The 19616-nt window shown below is 42.9% G+C and overlaps 1 protein-coding gene across 5 annotated transcripts; it reads right to left on the bottom strand.

Annotated features, from left to right (window-relative positions):
- Positions 1–10159: 10159 nt before the first annotated feature.
- Positions 10160–16196, bottom strand: LOC143528569 (afadin- and alpha-actinin-binding protein-like). Of its 5 annotated transcripts, none has more exons than XM_077024326.1 (13): positions 15963–16187; positions 15211–15307; positions 14614–14768; positions 14273–14476; positions 14035–14145; positions 13718–13853; positions 13360–13435; positions 12958–13147; positions 12709–12844; positions 12242–12393; positions 11983–12150; positions 10896–11001; positions 10160–10803 (listed from the first exon to the last, which is right to left on the bottom strand). In XM_077024326.1, exons 2-13 carry the CDS (start codon positions 15227–15229, stop codon positions 10754–10756), a joined length of 1503 nt encoding a protein of 500 aa, XP_076880441.1. In that variant the 5' UTR covers positions 15230–15307; positions 15963–16187; the 3' UTR covers positions 10160–10753. The 5 variants fall into 5 exon arrangements, with proteins under 5 accessions (XP_076880441.1, XP_076880440.1, XP_076880439.1 ...); XM_077024325.1 differs by having other exon boundaries at positions 10161–10803; positions 11983–12156; positions 16114–16196; XM_077024324.1 differs by having other exon boundaries at positions 10161–10803; positions 11983–12156.
- Positions 16197–19616: the final 3420 nt, after the last annotated feature.

Here is a 19616-nt window from a genome sequence, read left to right as displayed (position 1 = left end):
CTCCACAATTGTGGAATAATCTTCCTGCCTCTATTCGGGACTCAGACACAGTCTCAATGTTTAAAACTCGATTAAAGACTCATCTGTTTAGTTTGGCCTTTGATTAATCTGTTACATATTTACTACATCTCGTATCTTTTCTCCGAGGTTCACCTGGAGAGTAACATTGCAGTCGGAGCCTACAATACCAGCATCGCTGCTCCGACACGGAATGAAAGCCTGGCGTTCATCAACAGACATTTACAGTGACAATATCATAACCCAGAACTTTCATTTTTACCTTTACTTAGTCTGATTGTGTGATTTGTGTGTGACTTGTGTATTTGTCTGTATTTTGTGTAATCTGTGTGTTAACGGGCCGCCCAATGGAGGATGGGTTCCCTTTTGAGTCTTGGTTCTCCCGAGGTTTCTTCCTATTCCCCACTATCTTAGGGAGTTTTTCCTCGCCACTGTCGCCCTTGGCTTGCTCATTAGGGTTCTGGACCCGTAGTATTGTTAACCTTTTAAATCCTGTAAGGCGCTTTGTGACAACATGTGTTGTGAAAAGCGCTATACAAATAAACTTTGATTGATTGATTGATTGATTGAAACTGATGAAAGGACACCAGGTTTCCCTCTACGTAGAGATCTTTCATTGTGATAATGTTTCTGTCTTTCCATATGGAAAAAACAGGGTCTGATAAGGCAGGAGGAAAGGCGTGATTATGGCAGATGGGGCTATCTAAGTATATTTTTGGCAAATTGAGAAATGACTGAATTTGTCTCCAAATTTTTAAGGAGTGCAATATAACAGGGTTGTTAATGTAAGTTGGTATTTTTATCTTGGCAGGGTTATTGAGAAGTGCCGAGAGTGATGTGCTACCACAGGTTGCCAGTTCGATCTGAAGCCATGCGGGTCTGTTCTCGTGTCCACTGTCTCTCGACAAACATTCACGCCAAAAGGCTAGCGCGTTTAAGTTGGCTGCCCAGTAGTATAGTTTGAATTGTGGCAATCCGAATCCTCCCTTTGCCTTGTCTTTACATAGATTTTTTTTGGACGTTCTGGCTGTTTTGTTGTTCCAGATAAAAGATGTTATAATAGAGTCCAACTTCTTAAAGTAACAACAGGGAATAAACACAGGAATACACTGAAAGGTATAAAGAAATCTGGGAAGGGCGACCATCTTTATGGCGTTAATACGACCAACCATAGAGATGGGTAATGTGTTCCAGAATTCAATATTATGTTTTAGTTGTGCTATCTTGGATTCCCAGTTGAATTTCAGAAGCTGTGAATGTTCTCGAGTAGCTGTTATGCCCAAAGTTTTGAAGTGGTCCTTGGTAATCTTAAATGGCGTTGTACCTAGAAAATCTAAGTCTACTTCATCTGATATGGGCATCAGTTGACTTTTCTCCCAGTTAATCTTATAACCTGAGAAACTCCCATAGGTTTCAATTAGGTGCAATAGCGGAGGAATAGATGATTTGGGCCGTGATAGAAATATTGTTGTGTCGTCTGCGAATAGAGACAGTTTATGAGCCGTGTCGTTTATAATAACTGAACTGATCTCAGGACTCGCTCTAATTTTACTGGCCAGTACTTCTATAGCTAGATTGAAAAGATATGGTGAACAGGAACAGCCTTGGCGGACGCCTCTCTGGAGAGGAAAAGACTCTGAGATGTCACCGTTAGTGATGATTGAGGCTCGAGGGTGAGCATACATAATGCGAATCCAATTGGTGAAATTTTGGCCAAAGCCAAACTGTTCTAAGGTGAATAGCATGAATTCCCATTCGATATGATCGAAGGCCTTTTCCACATCTAGAGCAATCACAACAGACTCGACACTGTGCTTATGATAGATAACATTGAAAAGGCGACGCAAGTTAGAGTATATGTGTCGACCAGGAACAAATCCAGTTTGGTCGGAGTGTAATAGGCTGCCTATATGTTTAGACAGTCTATTCGCTAATACTTTGCTTAATGTTTTCATTTCCATTTGAAGAAGAGATATAGGACGGTATGATGACATCTCTAGGGGGTTTCTATCTTTTTTTAAAATCAAAGCAATATTTGCTATGTAGAGCGAGGGGGGTAAAACAGAAGTTTCCTTGGCGTGATTGAGCATGCGTAAGAGCAGTGGTGTAAGGGTTGGTAGGTGTGCTTTGTAAAATTCAATAACAAACCCATCTGGGCCGGGGGCTTTATTATTAGGAAATTGAGATATGGCTGTTTTAATTTCATCTAATGTAATATCGGCTTCCATTAACCCAGCTGCCTGTTTATCTAATGTAGGGAGCAGAATATTATCCAGAAATTGTTTCATGGTCTGTGGATCTTTAGTTTTAGACTTGGATTGGTACAGATCACTATAGAACTGCGCAAAGCATTTATTTATCTCTACAGGATCTGTGATGTCTACGCCTGTGCCATCTCTAACCCTATGGATTGCATGGGAAGCTTGTGAGTGTCGCAGTTGCCTGGCAAGTAGCCTATGGGGTTTATCTCCTAATTCAAAGTATTTTTGTTGGGTTTTGGCTAGGAGTGAGCTGACTCTGTGTGACAGAACGGTGTTGTACTCATATTTTAATTTGGTGATTAACTCTAAGGTGGCATCGTTGGGGTTGGACTTATAAGTGTTTTCATGGGTTAGCAGGGCCTTTTCTATATCTTTCAGTCTTTGGTTCTCCACTTTTCTCTTGTTAGAAACAAACGCAATAACATGACCTCTAAGCACAGCCTTTAAAGATTCCCACAATATTGAGTCGTTGACGTCCCCTGTATCATTCTCCCTAATAAAATAGGAAATCCGCTCTTGCATATAGTCAGTGAACAGTTTATCTGACAAGAGTTTCGGGTCAAGGCTCCACTGACGGCTTCTAGCTCTAGATTTACCGATTTGCAGCTTCATGGACAAAGCAGCGTGGTTGGATATAGTGATGGGATGGTACGTTACAGTTGCGACGGTTGATATCAGTTTAGAGTCTAGTAGGAAGTAGTCGATGCACGAGGAGGATTTGTGAACTGGAGAGAAAAAAGAATAGTCTCTGCCGGTAGGATTTAAAAGTCTCCAGATATCTACCAAATTTAAATTGTCTATCAATGTGTTTAGGCGAACACTAGAGTTGGACTGTTGGGAAAACTTAGGAGACTGCTTATCCAGAAGAGGATCCAATATACAGTTAAAGTCTCCTCCGACTATAATGTTTGTTTCTAAAATGTTTGGAATAGCATCGAAAACCTTCTGAAAGAATAGAGGGTCATCAAAGTTAGGCGCATAAATATTAACAAATGTTACAGGTACAGCATTTAAAGTGCCCAGCACAATGAGAAACCTACCATTAGGATCTGTGATTGTAGAGGAATGAATAAAAGGGACGTTTTTCCTAAATAAAATTGCTACACCCCTTGCTTTGGAGCTAAAGTTGGCTTGATATATTTGGTCTGCCCAGCTGACCTTGAGACCTCCCTTAGCACTGTGCCTGATGTGCGTTTCTTGTAGGAACATTATGTCGGCTGCTAAGGACTTAAGGTATTTAAATACTTTGGCTCTCTTAACGGCATGACCTAGACCCCTCACATTCCAGCTGACCAGCTTAAAACCTGCCCCCTGCGCATTTGTGGATGTATTATGTATTATCAACTATCCATGTATAGTTGGGTGGATCTATGCTGTCAAGATAGAAAGGAAAAGTTGCGGTAGTGTTAAATTTCACAAAAATAAACCGAAAGGAAACTAAAAAAGAACTCCTAACCCTACCCCTCAGGGAGCTACCCCAAATGTAGCCTCCACTGACAATCACTGTACTTACGGTACTTAAGCGCACAATTCCCTTGGTTAAGAAGCAGCCCTGATATTGCAAAACTGAAATATCTTACTCGTAAAATGTGGCCTCTACCACTCTTTATAAATACTGTTTCTTTCTGTTCAGTATGAACAATTATGTAGAAACTTTGTATAAAAAGACTCTTCTCGTAGGAACAATACAAGTTGGAGGAGAGAGAAAAGAAAAAAAAGGAAAAAAAATTAAGATAGCTGAATAAGCACTGAAAGGATATAAATGTTAAGACTTTGAGCGTGGTGTAAACATATCGCCAACAGAACTAAGTAGAACATTCGCCGAAAACGGCAAGACTAAAATGAAGACAGACTCTTAATGACAATGGTCAACTCACGACAAATTGGTAAAAGTTCCACAAAGTCCCTGAATCCCGTCCTCTAGAGCCAGGATAAACCCGTCCGCTCCTGCCTCCAAAGCGCACTGTCGTGCTGGAGTCTGACCTTACAACGCCAGCGCCCGTGGAAGTAGCTACACTGCCGGAGGTTCTGCTGCGGATCGACGGAACGAGGCCACCAGCTCACGGGCTTCCTGGGGAGTGGATAGTTGCTTCTTGCCCGCATTCTCGGTCGTGACGAACAGCTTGGCTGGGAAGTGAAGAGCGGGTTTGAGACCGAGATTGTACAGGTCTCTCATGACTTCGCGGTATGCAGATTGTTGTTCCAGAACATCGGGGCTGTAATCTTCGAATATGTGTATCGGGGTGCCTCGGTACTGAAGTTTACCCCTCATTTTGCGAGATTCGCGGATCACCATGTTCCGAGCGTGAAATCGGTGGAAGCAGACTACGACTGATCTGGGTTTCTCGCCGGCTTTAGGCTTAGAGGAGAGAGCGCGATGTGCGCGATCTAATTCCGGTGGTGATGGGAGCACATGCTCGCCCAGGACTTCAACCAGAAGACTCGAGAAAAATTCCGTGGGCTGGGAACCTTCAATTGACTCGGGTAGGCCTATAATACGTATGTTGTTCCTGCGGCTGCGCCCCTCCAAGTCTGTTAGCTTAGCCGTGAGCCTAGCATTGTCACTGGTTAGGACAGAACAGGATTCTTCCAGTGCTCTGATGTGGTCGCTAACTGTGTTAGCATTCGTTTCAAGGGACTTGATCCGTAGCTCCTGTCCCTCTACTTTGGATTGTATAGCGTCCAGCTTTATTTCGAGACCGGAGAAAGCTGATCTGAACTCGGTCGACAGGGCCGCTCTGTGGCTCTCCAGCATAGCAGCCAGGGCGTCCATGTCGGGACCGCTAGCAGGTGAGCTATCTTTTGTATTATTCTCCTCCTTTCTTAAGTTCCGGCTGGACTTCGAAGCCATTTTCGACGAAAGTCAGTTAAGGTAAAGTCACGAGCAAGTTGGCGGGGTTAAAGTGGTGAGAACAGGGCTGAATAGAATAGTTTGTTTTAAAAAAAGGTGGGAGCGCGATAGTTGTACGTCTACTCCATGTGTGCGGCGACCGGAAGTCCGCAGATATTCACATTTAAATCTGCCCTATTTTTTTTTTTATCTTGTGATCAAGAAATGTGCGCTAGTTTTAGCATGTGGCTAGTCCGTGCCCGCCGTTATCATGGTTCATCTGACCAACACGTTGTCTTGGGACCCTTAAAAAACTACCTTAAACTGTACAGACTGGGATAAAACTTAAGGAAACAATAAACAAGAATATAATGTAACGGTTCAGTTATCTATTAATATCTTTTGAACAGTCCCACAAAGTTTTTGAACAGTCCAAACGTGAAGTTAAATTTCAAGTATTTCAAGTTAAATATCATATTACGAAAACTCTGGGAAGAACCTCCTACAAACCGATAAAAACAGCTATTTTTTTACAGCGCGCTTGCGATCACTGATTTCGCTTAGACAGTGTGACCGGAGAAAAACGGCTACGGCTCAATCATTATCATGCGGGGATATCCAAGTCCCTACAAGCGGGGATATCCAAGTCCCTACAAGAAGTGACATGAATTAGCGAACAAAAATTATACATCTTAATTTCCACAAAATCTACAAATGGTACTTTGGCCAGAATAACATGAGCAAACACCGAGAAATATAATAAATACTTTAATATATGTCTTCGTTAACTGTTACCAGTTGTAAGGAAAAAGAAATTTAAAGGTGAATAACTTAATGTATCAACTTAATGTTTTTCAGGGAGACTGTGGGAAAGCAGGAGTAAGGAGGCCTCAGTGGCCTTGAGGAGAACAGAATGGGCCTATTCAGTGCAGGATGTGTAGCAAGTTTTTAGATAACCAGGCGGACAGGCTAAGGGGGCAGGTGGGTTTTCATGGAAAGCAGCCAGGATTGGGGAGTTATCGAAACTTAGAGACAAGGAGTATGAAAGGGAGGACATCGCCAAGCACGGGAGGCTTTTCGCTTGGACACTGCTGAGATCCACTTGGGTTAGGTAGATTCCTAGGCAACTAGCCACTAGGTGTCACTTCCTGTTGCCACATGCCAAATAGGGACTGAACCCTTACTGGTCTTTTTGAAGACCGTAGTTATATTTCTATTCTTTTTATAAAGTTGTGGGATCATACTTATTAAAGAGAATTGTGTTTTATTTTTAAGTCAGCCAAGTTTTAATAGTGACCAAGGGTTAATAAAGAACTTGTATCTTTTCTATAGAAGTAACCTGTGTGTTTGTACTCATTCAGAGCTCCTCTGTGCTCTTGGAGTAAACCAAGGGGTGGCGTAGTCCACTTTAGAATTAGGCAATAGGGGTGCCGGTGCCACACCAAGGAGCTGGCTCTTTGTTCCATGTGTCAGAACTCGCATGGTTTACTTTTGGATCTGGGTTGAAATCCCAGCTAGGATGACTTCCTTCAGCCTTTGTCACACAAGGTGTCAAGTTGGATGGCGGCGACACCATCGGGAATGTGCCCTATGAACCATCCCCTGCTGTGAGGGGATGTGAAGCCTGATTAGGCTCCTGATTAGGGTATTGGGCATGGTCCTCATGGAAAAGGGCAGTTGTGCACAGAGGGACATGTGGCAAGCTTCACATGTGGAGCTGCTCCCCAGAGATGAAGACGGTCTGACAGAAACCATCACTCACCAAAGGGGAGGATTGTGTCACTTAGGAACGGTAAATGGGTGTTCTAACTACTATGACAGGTGGCTGGCTACTTGATCCAATAGTCAGACCTCATGTCTACCTCCTTATGGACCTGGGTTTGATTCATGGGTAGAGTGGCTGCCTTAAGCCTTTGTCACAAAATTCATATAAAAAATGTTCTGTCTGACTGCATTGTTTTAAATACTTGTGCTGTCTACCTCAAGTCCTATTATCCTATTCTAGAAATACCAAATCAGTATTTTTCACGTGATGGGACGAATATAGAGGGATATAATGGAGTAAATGTACATTTCTAAGCTTGCAAATGTACTCTAATAAGAGTATAAAGTATCCTCTTTTAAAACACCTCTAGGACAAGTTATGGTTCTGTGACGTATGGCATGCAGCAATGAAAGGGGGCAGGATGTGTGAACACAGGCATGCAATTGAAAACAAAAGCAAAGCAGACATTCCACACAACAATCTTTCTTGGTGTACAGTCAGCATTACTGCTGAGATTTCTGTAACACTAGGATTTTCTGTTGGTTTGAATACAATTTGCTTTCTGCTCTGTTCTGAAACTGTGTATTTGTTCAGAAAATACTCTGCATTTTCACACTGAGCAGAATGCCTGAAACCTGTTCTGTTTCAACACTAGGTGGTGCCATTGCCTAAGAAGGATAGTGGCAAACAGCAGTCACTTCTCTACCATGTTGCTACCAAACTGACATTATCCATAACAAGAAACATGAATACAACTTGACTGCCTCTCATGAAGGAAAGTAATCTTGTTAAAAAAAAGACTATTACTAACATTCTAGTTTCTGTTTTCCAACAAGCACAGGCGCTAGGGGTTATGAAGGAAAACAAAGATGCTAAAGCAAATAAGGGACGAACATGAGGGTCATCAGTGGTGACCCACGAATTTTGGGACCCTTCCCTAAAACCGTGGGCAGCATGGTGGCTTGGTGTTTAGCTTGCTTGCCTCTCAGCACTATGGTCTCGGGTGCCCATGTCTTCTTATCATGCCTGTGTGAATTTCCTCTTAGGTCTCTGGTTTCTTTTCATAATCCATAAACATTTGTTACCCTAAAATCCAGAAACATTGAGGTTACCCTAAGAATTGGTGTGACTGTGTGTGATGGTGTACTATCCTGTGTGTAATCCTCTCCCCCCTTCCTCACTTGATGTTGTCCCGTAGCATCAGGGGCTGTGGCTTCCAGCAGAGAATATAGTAGTTAGCTGCCACTTCTCTCTGGTGTATTGACTGCATGTGAAAGCATTGTGCTGTGTATTGATTTTAAAGTGTCATTGGGTACTGAGAAAAATGCTATATGTGTAACATAATTCATTCGTATTTCATGGTCATAGAAAATATGGCTATACTCTGTCACTCAGCAACAGGGCGTTTGGATGAAAACAGTCACAAACAAGCTCACTGTTACCCCTTGGTAGGTAACTTGGCATATGAAAATCCTGTGGTTCAGAGGCTACAAACCTCTGTATATAAATACTAATCAGTGGGGAACCGTCAGGGCCCTCTACGCCCTCTCAGAGGGCCTAAAATATTCTTAAAACATTATATATATATATATATATATATATATATATATATATATATATATATATATATATATAATATATATATATATATATATATATATATATATATATATATATATATATATATTATATATATATATATATATTATATATATATATATATATATATATATATATATATATATATATATATATATATATATAATTATCCAATTTAATTTTATCTACTTACAGTTTTACAATCGACATCTAAACAATTACAGAAATATAAGCAAATAAATTATTCACCCGTGTCTATTCAATCTGTTTTGGAAGGTGAGGGGTTAAGTGAGCCTGTGTCTCCCCCTATCAGGACTGTGATGCCCGCTGTTCGTTTACAGAGGGCCTGGCAGTTATAATTCAGCGCAATACCAATTTCAAATGACAGTAAAATTGACCAATCATATCTGCCGTCTTAGTGGGCGGGCTTAACTGTATGATAATTTCCGCCCGCTGTGGCGACGCTAGCTGTCGTTAGCCTACCGCCGCTAGCTAGTTTCGATTCATCCCTTTGACGTCCTCATTTACATATTTACATATTCCGCTTCCGAGAACCACGGAGCTGTGAACCTTATTTTGTTTGGAAACTTATTTTGCTTAACAAGTTATCTAGTACAAATGTTATTGTTTATTGCGCTTCTAAAGCTATACTGTCATCTCGGTTTTTTCTTTATTGCAGTTTATTAGGAGAGGAAAAACAAAAAAATTTCGGGGGGGGGGGGGGGGGGGTGTGGTAGCGGGCCCAGGTTTAATGGTCACGGTTCGCTACTGATACTAATCATTGTAAATTATGCTCCAAGGTATCCTTAGGTTAGTTAACTGAGAAATGTCATGTGTAACGGTGGTGTACCCAAAGGTAGTGAGGGATCCATACGCAGGTGAACAATACGTAGGTTTATTAAACAAAAAGGAACAAGCAGACCCCGTAGGGAAAGCAGGCAGCAGCACAAAAAGGGCAAGGCAAAAAGGGAGAGTCAAAAAACCAGGCAGAGAGTCAAAAACCAGAACAATCCAAAGGTTGCAGGCAGAGGTACAGAAGGACTAGGCAAACGGGAATGTATCAAGAGGGCAGAGCTAGGATCTGTAACCAGGAATCTAGACAGAGTATTAAGTAACGGCTTGATAGTGCAACACGGGGAGGCAATACTTCGCAAATGGAGTGTGTATACAGAGTCCATTTGGTGAGAGAGGGTGTGGTGAGTGCTTCAGTGGATTCAGGTGTGCTGGTTAATATTCCGGCGATGGCTCCCTCTGGCGGTCACGGGCGTGATTGCTGTTCCTGACACCATGTCTAAGACCATGATACCTGAATTATTCATACTCTACATCCGTGTGGGGATCCAGGACAACTTCCTCGAGGACCAGGACACACATTTGTCTATCACCCCATAGGGTCTTTTACAGTTCCAAATTAAGCATGTCTGTACCTGTATCTGCCACATTCTAACTGATGGGCTTGCATGTCCTCTTTGTGGTAAGGGAGGTGCTGCAAGCCTATACTGTTTTTATTTCACATGCTCTCTTCTGTGATCATAGAATAAATCATTTGATTATTAAATTATTCATTTATAGCACAAAAAAGAAAAATATACACGTTTTGAACATATAAAACTAATTTATTTAAGGTTTTACAAGTAATTAATGAATAATTCAAATAATGAATTCCACAGTTGCTTGGCTCTAGGTATCTACAGACAGAACTATATAATGCAAAAAAAAAAACTTCATGGTGAACCAGGTAACTTCTAAATGAGAAGATCTAAATGATAAAAGAAAAAACTTACTAGCAGCAAATAGTAAAAATCTACAAAACTAAGTGGCACTAAATAGACTATTACAGTGGCTTAATGCAAGCTTAAAAATCTATGATAGTTAATGCTACGACTGAACAAGACATTTACATACTAGTATATTTTCTTGTCATCATCTCTACATCTGGACTTTTACAAATGGCATTAGTATGTTGTACATATTTTCTGTTTAGATAAAAAGAACTGTAGGGCAAAGTGAAATGCTAAAGCATGCTATGCATACATGGTTCTGCAACTTTTAACCAGTAATTATTCAAGAATAAAAACAATGATAAAATTCCTAAAATGTTGTTAGCACAGATAGCACAGAGAGTATCCCTTACTGTAAATATGTAAATAACACAGAGTATTCCTTAATAACAAATGTAAATAATCCTTTAGCAAAAAAGTTAACTGGACTCTGATCCCTTCCTGATCTGTTCCAAAGTGGGTCTAGTCCTCTCGGACACTTTCATTGGGCCAGTACACTCTAGAGTGGAGTTTTGGGAGATGATATGTGTTTCTGTTCTTGAACAGCATCTGTATGAAAATTAGAATACAATGATCTCTCTATTTGAGTTTGACTGTATCCAAAATATCCATGCGTTAAAGTTTAAAAAAATGATACTTACATTCTGTTAGGGCATTTTGAGTCTTTATGTTCACTTGGTCTGTGAATGTCATGTTCAAAAATTGATGTTTTAGCCAGGTTGCACGGTCTTCTTCAAACATTTTCCTCTGCAAAATAAAATGTACCAAGAACACAATGCTTGGTAAACAACTTTTTGCGTTTGTTCCAATGGTGTTACACCTATGTTGTCTACAGATTCATTTTATAAAACATTGCATCAGTAATATCCAAACTTTCAGCAAACTACAAGCTGGGATCATCCATGGGGAATGCAAGTAACTGTGTTTCCACTTAAGAGGCCAGTTGTGTCATGGACAATGTTGCACAATGGTGTGTTTGAGACAGTAGCGAACCGTGACCATTAAACCTGGGCCCGCTACCACACCCCCCCCCCCCGAAATTTTTTTGTTTTTCCTCTCCTAATAAACTGCAATAAAGAAAAAACCGAGATGACAGTATAGCTTTAGAAGCGCAATAAACAATAACATTTGTACTAGATAACTTGTTAAGCAAAATAAGTTTCCAAACAAAATAAGGTTCACAGCTCCGTGGTTCTCGGAAGCGGAATATGTAAATATGTAAATGAGGACGTCAAAGGGATGAATCGAAACTAGCTAGCGGCGGTAGGCTAACGACAGCTAGCGTCGCCACAGCGGGCGGAAATTATCATACAGTTAAGCCCGCCCACTAAGACGGCAGATATGATTGGTCAATTTTACTGTCATTTGAAATTGGTATTGCGCTGAATTATAACTGCCAGGCCCTCTGTAAACGAACAGCGGGCATCACAGTCCTGATAGGGGGAGACACAGGCTCACTTAACCCCTCACCTTCCAAAACAGATTGAATAGACACGGGTGAATAATTTATTTGCTTATATTTCTGTAATTGTTTAGATGTCGATTGTAAAACTGTTTGAGAGATTAGCATTCTCACACATGTGTAGAAAAGCACTTATCCTGGCTGTTTACCAAAAAACATGTAACAAATCCAACCCAACCAGTGACTCTGATGTGAGATACATTTGTTAGAGAAATGTATGATGTGAAAATTACAATAAATTTTTTATTCATAATTAGACTAATAACCTCATGGCCCAGTCTAATTGCTGCCTCTGTGAAAGTCCTCCTCTCCATTTCAAAGTTCGTCTTCTGCTCTTCAAATGTTCTCCATTCCTCTTTCAAGCGCTCCTTTTCTTCTAACATGTAGCAGTCAGTCAGTACAGCGGCAGTCTCTTCATCCCATGGCGTGCTGAGCTGTTGCTATTGATTACATAGATAAGAACCACCATCTACACCACACACATATCAAAGGTGGAAAGCGAAATTCCTTAGCATCGCTCTTTACCTGCAGGAGCTGCTGTTGAGTGTTAATGAAGTCCTTGCATTGCTGGATCTCCACCTTGAGTCTCTCCATCTCCTCCTGATGGACCTCTTTGGAAATCATCTCCTCACTGTTCTCTTGCCCCAGCTGCACCAGCGAGGCTGGAAAACAAATAACTGAAATCACAGTCTTCTTTAATGTCATGTAATATTGCATCACTGATTCTAAATCAGTTGTATTTTTGCAAGAAAAACACTTCTGTAGTTTAGACATCTGGTATACCTACACTAGATCAGGTAATGCAGGTAATGAAATGTGTATTTTGTTGTTCACTATAACATTAATTTCCCTCTCTCAACCTACTGCAGATCACACAACCCACTGCTCAACTGACATACACCTTCATCTTATGGATAGCCTGAAGTTTTTCTGAAGACCTCCACGGGTGTGCCCAGTGGAAAAACATGGAGGATGTTCATGTTTCAGTATACCCTTGTTGTCTAGGTTTTCCACATGGTGTTTGAGCTTCCTCCACTGCAGACGGATGCTGTTGCTAAGCTGTTCCCGAGCATGATCACATGACATCCCCTCCATGCAGGAATTCTCCTCCTCATCAGAAGTTATTTGCTGGACATAAAAAACATACATTTCATGATGGAATCATAAAACAGCAAATATTCTACCTATTTAACTAAATTAGATGTATTTGATATGCTTGCTCAAAATCATAATGGACTCGCCTGGTCTGTGAAGTCTGTGCGTTTCTCCTCTTTTAGTGTTCCACCGCTTGGTTTTTTGGGGCTTAAAATGCCCACCATTTCCTGTTTAATTTGCTGGAGGACTTTCTTCAGCTCAGCATTTTCAGTCATCAGCTCTCTCTGGTGTTTATCAAACTCATTTAGAAGAGCCTTGTACATTTCACTTTCGTGCCTGAGGTACCAAGTCAGTCAGATTAGACATGTAAAATTAGTTTTGACAAAATGTTCTGTAAAAACACATAAAACAAAATAAAAAATAGGCCAGAACGCCATACATAAAGATCACTATTATGATGTAACTGAATTCTTTTAAATCTTATTATATTTAAATCTTATTTAAATAAGATACACGAAACACCTCAGAAAGTAGTTAAGTAGTAGTACCTTGCGTCTGCTTTTCCAGTTTTCCACTGACTTCTTTTCCCATCTGATCTCCCAACATAATTCAAAACATCCATCCCTAACCCATGGCATATACATGCATACATTAAGTGTTACTTTTTAAATTAAACTTAAGGACTCTATTGTACACTCCGTCCACTTGTAAGTAGTTATAGCAAGTAGCAATGATGCCATGTCATTTTCATTTTCAGGCAGCACCGGGGTGACCCACTTGCTAATGAATTATATATGCATTTACTATATACTGTATAATATTGTTCATAATAATGATCCACAATCTATTTTAGCCATTTGAATTGAATTTAGTGTTTACATGAGGTTACTAATAGTGAGTACATACCGTGCTTCTGGTCTTTCTTGTCGGTCAGTAGCTGATTGAGGCGCTCTTTAAGTTTACTGAACTCCCTCTCTTTCTTTTTCAAATTGTGATTGTACTGTGTGGCACGGCTAGCAATGACATTCTGAAGCTTCTGAACCTGTTAAGGAGAAAAATAAGTGAATATGATTTAAATTAATTATTAAGTGTCAAAAGAATTCTTGAATATGACATAATGGTGTGGTTCCTGTCAAGTCTAATTATAATCCGCACTTCATGCTGTAGGCAGTGAAGTAACATCTACCTCTGAGTCTTCTATAGTTCTGTAAGCCTTTTCTTACCTCCTCTTTCTCATTTTTCAAACAGTTATGTAAAGCCTTTATATTTGCCTCCAATTGTCGTTCTCGCTCACACAGTCTGACATTTTCCTTTTTGGAGAGTTCAAGCTGGTCCTTTAGAAGGGGAATGAAGACAGGCAAGATGTTTTTTGAGTTGAAGGTAATCTGCATATATTCTAACAATGCCTTGTTGTGTTTGCATATTTAAAGACACCCCCCCCCCCCCAAGGCAGACCCAGACCTTGAGCTTGGAGCTAGAGAGCTGCTGGCAATGCAGGTCACTGCTGACCCTGAGCTGCTCCACTTCCAGCTCTGCCACCATCCCCACAGCACGACGATGCAGCTGCAACAGACCATACATGCTGTTCAGCGCCGGGATGACATCGAGCTCCCGGATCCCATTCAAGTCAAAGAAGATCGACGACAACCCCAGAGCCAAGAGTTCCTGTGGTTGTAAAAGAACGCTGGTTTAAATCAGTAGTTAGCAAATTACATTTTAATATATTTAAGGACAGTATCACCAACAAGGCCTGGACACTGGGCAGTAAACTGGACAATAAGGACTGGGTGATGCATGCTTACCTGACTGATGTACATCATGCATTCTGAAGTGTTCTCCTCTGTACAGAACTCTGCGGTGCCGCTGTAATGCCTAAATGGGTGGAGTGGTATGGTGGACTGGCTGTACTGCCTTGAGGAAGGCATTGCAGAGTAAACGTAAATGTTGCTTATGCCCTCTGCACAAGGAATAATAAATCAAATCATTGTTAGTTCTCAGCATACACAAAAACATAGCAATTGTGCAAGTCTGCTGTACAACATTTTTAAAAAGAGATGCAGAATACACATGATAACCATTTTAAGATGTTCTTAATTATGATTATGAGCAGAAACGTTATTATTAATGATAGCAATCCACATGCCAGTTATGATTGAGGTTAGGAGAAATCATCTCACTTAAAATAGCACTCTAATGTTATTTCTAGCACTTGTTTTTTTTACCTCTTTACACACTAACTAACTATGTAGAGCAAAGGTTCTAATAGAAATTGTAATAAAATGAGGTAAAATAAATACAAAAAAAACATAAAAAAGTAATATATATTTTATTTATAAAATAAAATATAAATGAAGTATACCACACTACACAATGCATTGCAGGGTATTATAACATATTACCAAATGATGACTCCGGCATTCTTTCAAAGTTCCATAGATCCAGTGTCCTATATACTATGTGGATCAGTTATGCAAACGAGAATAGGACACAAGTATCCTGAAAAAGAAGGTCATGTTAGGACAGCGGTGCTCTGTCAAGAAAAAAATAGAAACGGTCATGTAATGAGGTTACGTGCGTCTATTAGCATTCATGTTTTAATTGACTAAAATTAATAAAGCCTTTAAAAAAAATCCTGCAAAAGCATGGCACCAGGATCCTCATATTTAAGAGAGCAAATTAAACTGGGAAGTCTCTGGCGTGTTAGATGGACTCTTTTTTGCATTTGGACCACTTGCTTCAGGTAATATCAAAAACAGCACTGAATCTTTCAAAAGTAGGCCTAGTAGCACAATCTCTGGAAGTGTCCCGGGGGTGCGGGGGTATAGTGCGCATCTAAGTAGGTATCTAGGTCATTTCTGGAGCGGGTCGTTATTATAGCTGAGAGATTAAATCAGCATTTAATACCGCAAATGTTATTAACTAACCAGTTTGCTCAAGTGTTCTAACGAATACGAGGCGTTGGAGTCCAATCAAGGAGAACGTGTAAATCGTTTACGCAGCTAACATTCAAAACACATGGAGCAAATTTACGAACAATCCGTTTAACAATGCGTTTTATAACATCAACCGATACATACATAATTATTTGAACATGCACGAAAAGGTTAAACTAAGTGTTGATATGGTTTGGCACGAGCGATAATTCACTTACTTGCGTGTTTTTAGCTCAAGAGCATCACCAGGTCCCCGTAGCATCCCATATCAGCAAAAGATAACCGCACGACGCAATATAAAACGCTGTTTAAACACGTCGCATGCCAATGTTGCACGTACTCATAATTCTGAAATATAATTATTATTACCTTAGTTTTCACGAGTCTATCGTGGGCAACCTTGACATGTGAAGAGAAACAGTTACAGTTACAAGCATGCGTTGTTAGGCAACGAACAGCTGGCACGTCATTGGTCGACTTTCTCGTAAAACCAAATCCACCAATGAGACTGAGGCGCAGGCCAAAACGTGACAGACAGACAGATTCAACTTTATTGTCATTGCTCAGTACAGGTACATGGCAACGAAATGCAGTTATCATCTATCAGAAGTGCAAATAGTAGCAATAGTGCAAAAAGACAGAGCAAGTGTGCAATAAGTATACATAGTATACATATACATAGTGCAAGATTGATGGAATAGATTACTATTCTAAATGTGCAAAAATAGATTCACTGTGGATATGGTGAATATTACTGTTATAAATATACAAAAATAAATTAACTGTGGATATGAACATGTTGGAGACTGCATTGAAACTAGTCCGCTCTGTGCAGTATGAGTGGTAGTGTTATCGGTGAGGTGTGGAGTATGAGTGGTAGTGTTATCGGTAAGGTGTGCAGTATGAGTGGTAGTGTTATCGGTGAGGTGTGCAGTATGAGTGGTAGTGTTATCGGTGAGGTGTGGAGTATGAGTGGTAGTGTTATCGGTGAGGTGTGGAGTATGAGTGGTAGTGTTATCGGTGAGGTGTGGTGTTCAGCAGAGTGATTGTGGAGGGAAAGAACTTGGACCTGAGCCGGCTGGTTCTGGCTCGGATGATCCTATATCTCCTCCCGGATGGAAGTAGGTTGAACAGTTTGTGGTTGGGGTGGGAGGGGTCTCTAATGATGCTGTGTGGGGTGGGAGGGGTCTCTAATGATGCTGTGTAGGGTGGGAGGGGTCCCTAATGATGCTGTGTGGGGTGGGAGGGGTCCCTAATGATGCTGTGTGGGGTGGGAGGGGTCTCTAATGATGGTGTGTGGGGTGGGAGGGGTCTCTAATGATGCTGTGTGGGGTGGGAGGGGTCTCTAATGATGCTGTGTGGGGTGGGAGGGGTCACTAATGATGCTGTGTGGGGTGGGAGGGGTCCCTAATGATGCTGTGTGGGGTGGGAGGGGTCTCTAATGATGCTGTGTGGAGTGGGAGGGGTCTCTAATGATGCTGTGTGGAGTGAGAGGGGTCTCTAATGATGCTGTGTGGGGTGGGAGGGGTCTCTAATGATGCTGTGTGGAGTGGGAGGGGTCTCTAATGATGCTGTGTGGGGTGGGAGGGGTCTCTAATGATGCTGTGTGGGGTGGGAGGGGTCTCTAATGATGCTGTGTGGAGTGGGAGGGGTCTCTAATGATGCTGTGTGGGGTGGGAGGGGTCTCTAATGATGCTGTGTGGGGTGGGAGGGGTCCCTAATGATGCTGTGTGGGGTGGGAGGGGTCTCTAATGATGCTGTGTAGGGTGGGAGGGGTCTCTAATGATCCTGTGTGGGGTGGGAGGGGTCTCTAATGATGCTGTGTGGGGTGGGAGGGGTCTCTAATGACGGTGTGTGGGGTGGGAGGGGTCTCTAATGATGCTGTGTGGGGTGGGAGGGGTCTCTAATGATGCTGTGTGGGGTGGGAGGGGTCTCTAATGATGCTGTGTGGGGTGGGAGGGGTCCCTAATGATGCTGTGTGGGGTGGGGGGGGTCTCTAATGATGCTGTGTAGGGTGGGAGGGGTCTCTAATGATGCTGTGTGGGGTGGGAGGGGTCCCTAATGATGCTGATTGGGGTGGGAGGGGTCTCCAATGATGCTGTGTGGGGTGGGAGGGGTCCCTAATGATGCTGTGTGGGGTGGGAGGGGTCCCTAATGATGCTGTGTGGAGTGGGAGGGGTCTCTAATGATGGTGTGTGGGGTGGGAGGGGTCTCTAATGATGCTGTGTGGGGTGGGAGGGGTCTCTAATGATGCTGTGTGGGGTGGGAGGGGTCTCTAATGATGCTGTGTGGGGTGGGAGGGGTCACTAATGATGCTGTGTGGGGTGGGAGGGGTCCCTAATGATGCTGTGTGGGGTGGGAGGGGTCTCTAATGATGCTGTGTGGAGTGGGAGGGGTCTCTAATGATGCTGTGTGGAGTGAGAGGGGTCTCTAATGATGCTGTGTGGGGTGGGAGGGGTCTCTAATGATGCTGTGTGGAGTGGGAGGGGTCTCTAATGATGCTGTGTGGGGTGGGAGGGGTCTCTAATGATGCTGTGTGGAGTGGGAGGGGTCTCTAATGATGCTGTGTGGGGTGGGAGGGGTCTCTAATGATGCTGTGTGGGGTGGGAGGGGTCCCTAATGATGCTGTGTGGGGTGGGAGGGGTCTCTAATGATGCTGTGTGGGGTGGGAGGGGTCTCTAATGATCCTGTGTGGGGTGGGAGGGGTCTCTAATGATGCTGTGTGGGGTGGGAGGGGTCTCTAATGACGGTGTGTGGGGTGGGAGGGGTCTCTAATGATGCTGTGTGGGGTGGGAGGGGTCTCTAATGATGCTGTGTGGGGTGGGAGGGGTCTCTAATGATGCTGTGTGGGGTGGGAGGGGTCCCTAATGATGCTGTGTGGGGTGGGGGGGGTCTCTAATGATGCTGTGTAGGGTGGGAGGGGTCTCTAATGATGCTGTGTGGGGTGGGAGGGGTCCCTAATGATGCTGATTGGGGTGGGAGGGGTCTCTAATGATGCTGTGTGGGGTGGGAGGGGTCTCTAATGATGCTGTGTAGGGTGGGAGGGGTCTCTAATGATGCTGTGTGGGGTGGGAGGGGTCTCTAATGATGCTGTGTGGGGTGGGAGGGGTCCCTAATGATGCTGTGTGGGGTGGGAGGGGTCTCTAATGATGCTGTGTAGGGTGGGAGGGGTCTCTAATGATGCTGTGTGGGGTGGGAGGGGTCTCTAATGATGCTGTGTAGGGTGGGAGGGGTCTCTAATGATGCTGTGTAGGGTGTGAGGGGTCTCTAATGATGCTGTGTGGGGTGTGAGGGGTCCCTAATGATGCTGTGTGGGGTGGGAGGGGTCCCTAATGATGCTGTGTGGGGTGGGAGGGGTCTCTAATGATGCTGTGTAGGGTGGGAGGGGTCTCTAATTATGCTGTGTAGGGTGGGAGGGGTCTCTAATGATGCTGTGTAGGGTGTGAGGGGTCTCTAATGATGCTGTGTGGGGTGTGAGGGGTCCCTAATGATGCTGTGTGGGGTGGGAGGGGTCCCTAATGATGCTGTGTGGGGTGGGAGGGGTCTCTAATGATGCTGTGTGGGGTGGGAGGGGTCTCTAATGATGCTGTGTAGGGTGGGAGGGGTCTCTAATGATGCTGTGTAGGGTGTGAGGGGTCTCTAATGATGCTGTGTAGGGTGTGAGGGGTCTCTAATGATGCTGTGTGGGGTGGGAGGGGTCTCTAATGATGCTGTGTGGGGTGGGAGGGGTCTCTAATGATGCTGTGTGGGGTGGGAGGGGTCTCTAATGATGCTGTGTAGGGTGGGAGGGGTCTCTAATGATGCTGTGTGGGGTGGGAGGGGTCTCTAATGACGGTGTGTGGGGTGGGAGGGGTCTCTAATGATGCTGTGTG

This window comes from Brachyhypopomus gauderio, chromosome 12 (assembly GCF_052324685.1).
Source record: "Brachyhypopomus gauderio isolate BG-103 chromosome 12, BGAUD_0.2, whole genome shotgun sequence".
Taxonomy (NCBI): Eukaryota; Metazoa; Chordata; class Actinopteri; order Gymnotiformes; family Hypopomidae; genus Brachyhypopomus; species Brachyhypopomus gauderio.
This window is presented reverse-complemented; position numbering and strand designations above follow the sequence as displayed.

Bases quoted from the DNA above. Each gene is read 5' to 3' on its own strand.
- LOC143528569 (XM_077024325.1), bottom strand. The intron at 14,477-14,613 runs GTAAGCATGCAT...TTACAACCACAG, and splicing joins GCATGATGTACATCAGTCAG to GAACTCTTGGCTCTGGGGTT. The intron at 13,854-14,034 runs GTAAGAAAAGGC...TCTCCTTAACAG, and splicing joins TGAAAAATGAGAAAGAGGAG to GTTCAGAAGCTTCAGAATGT.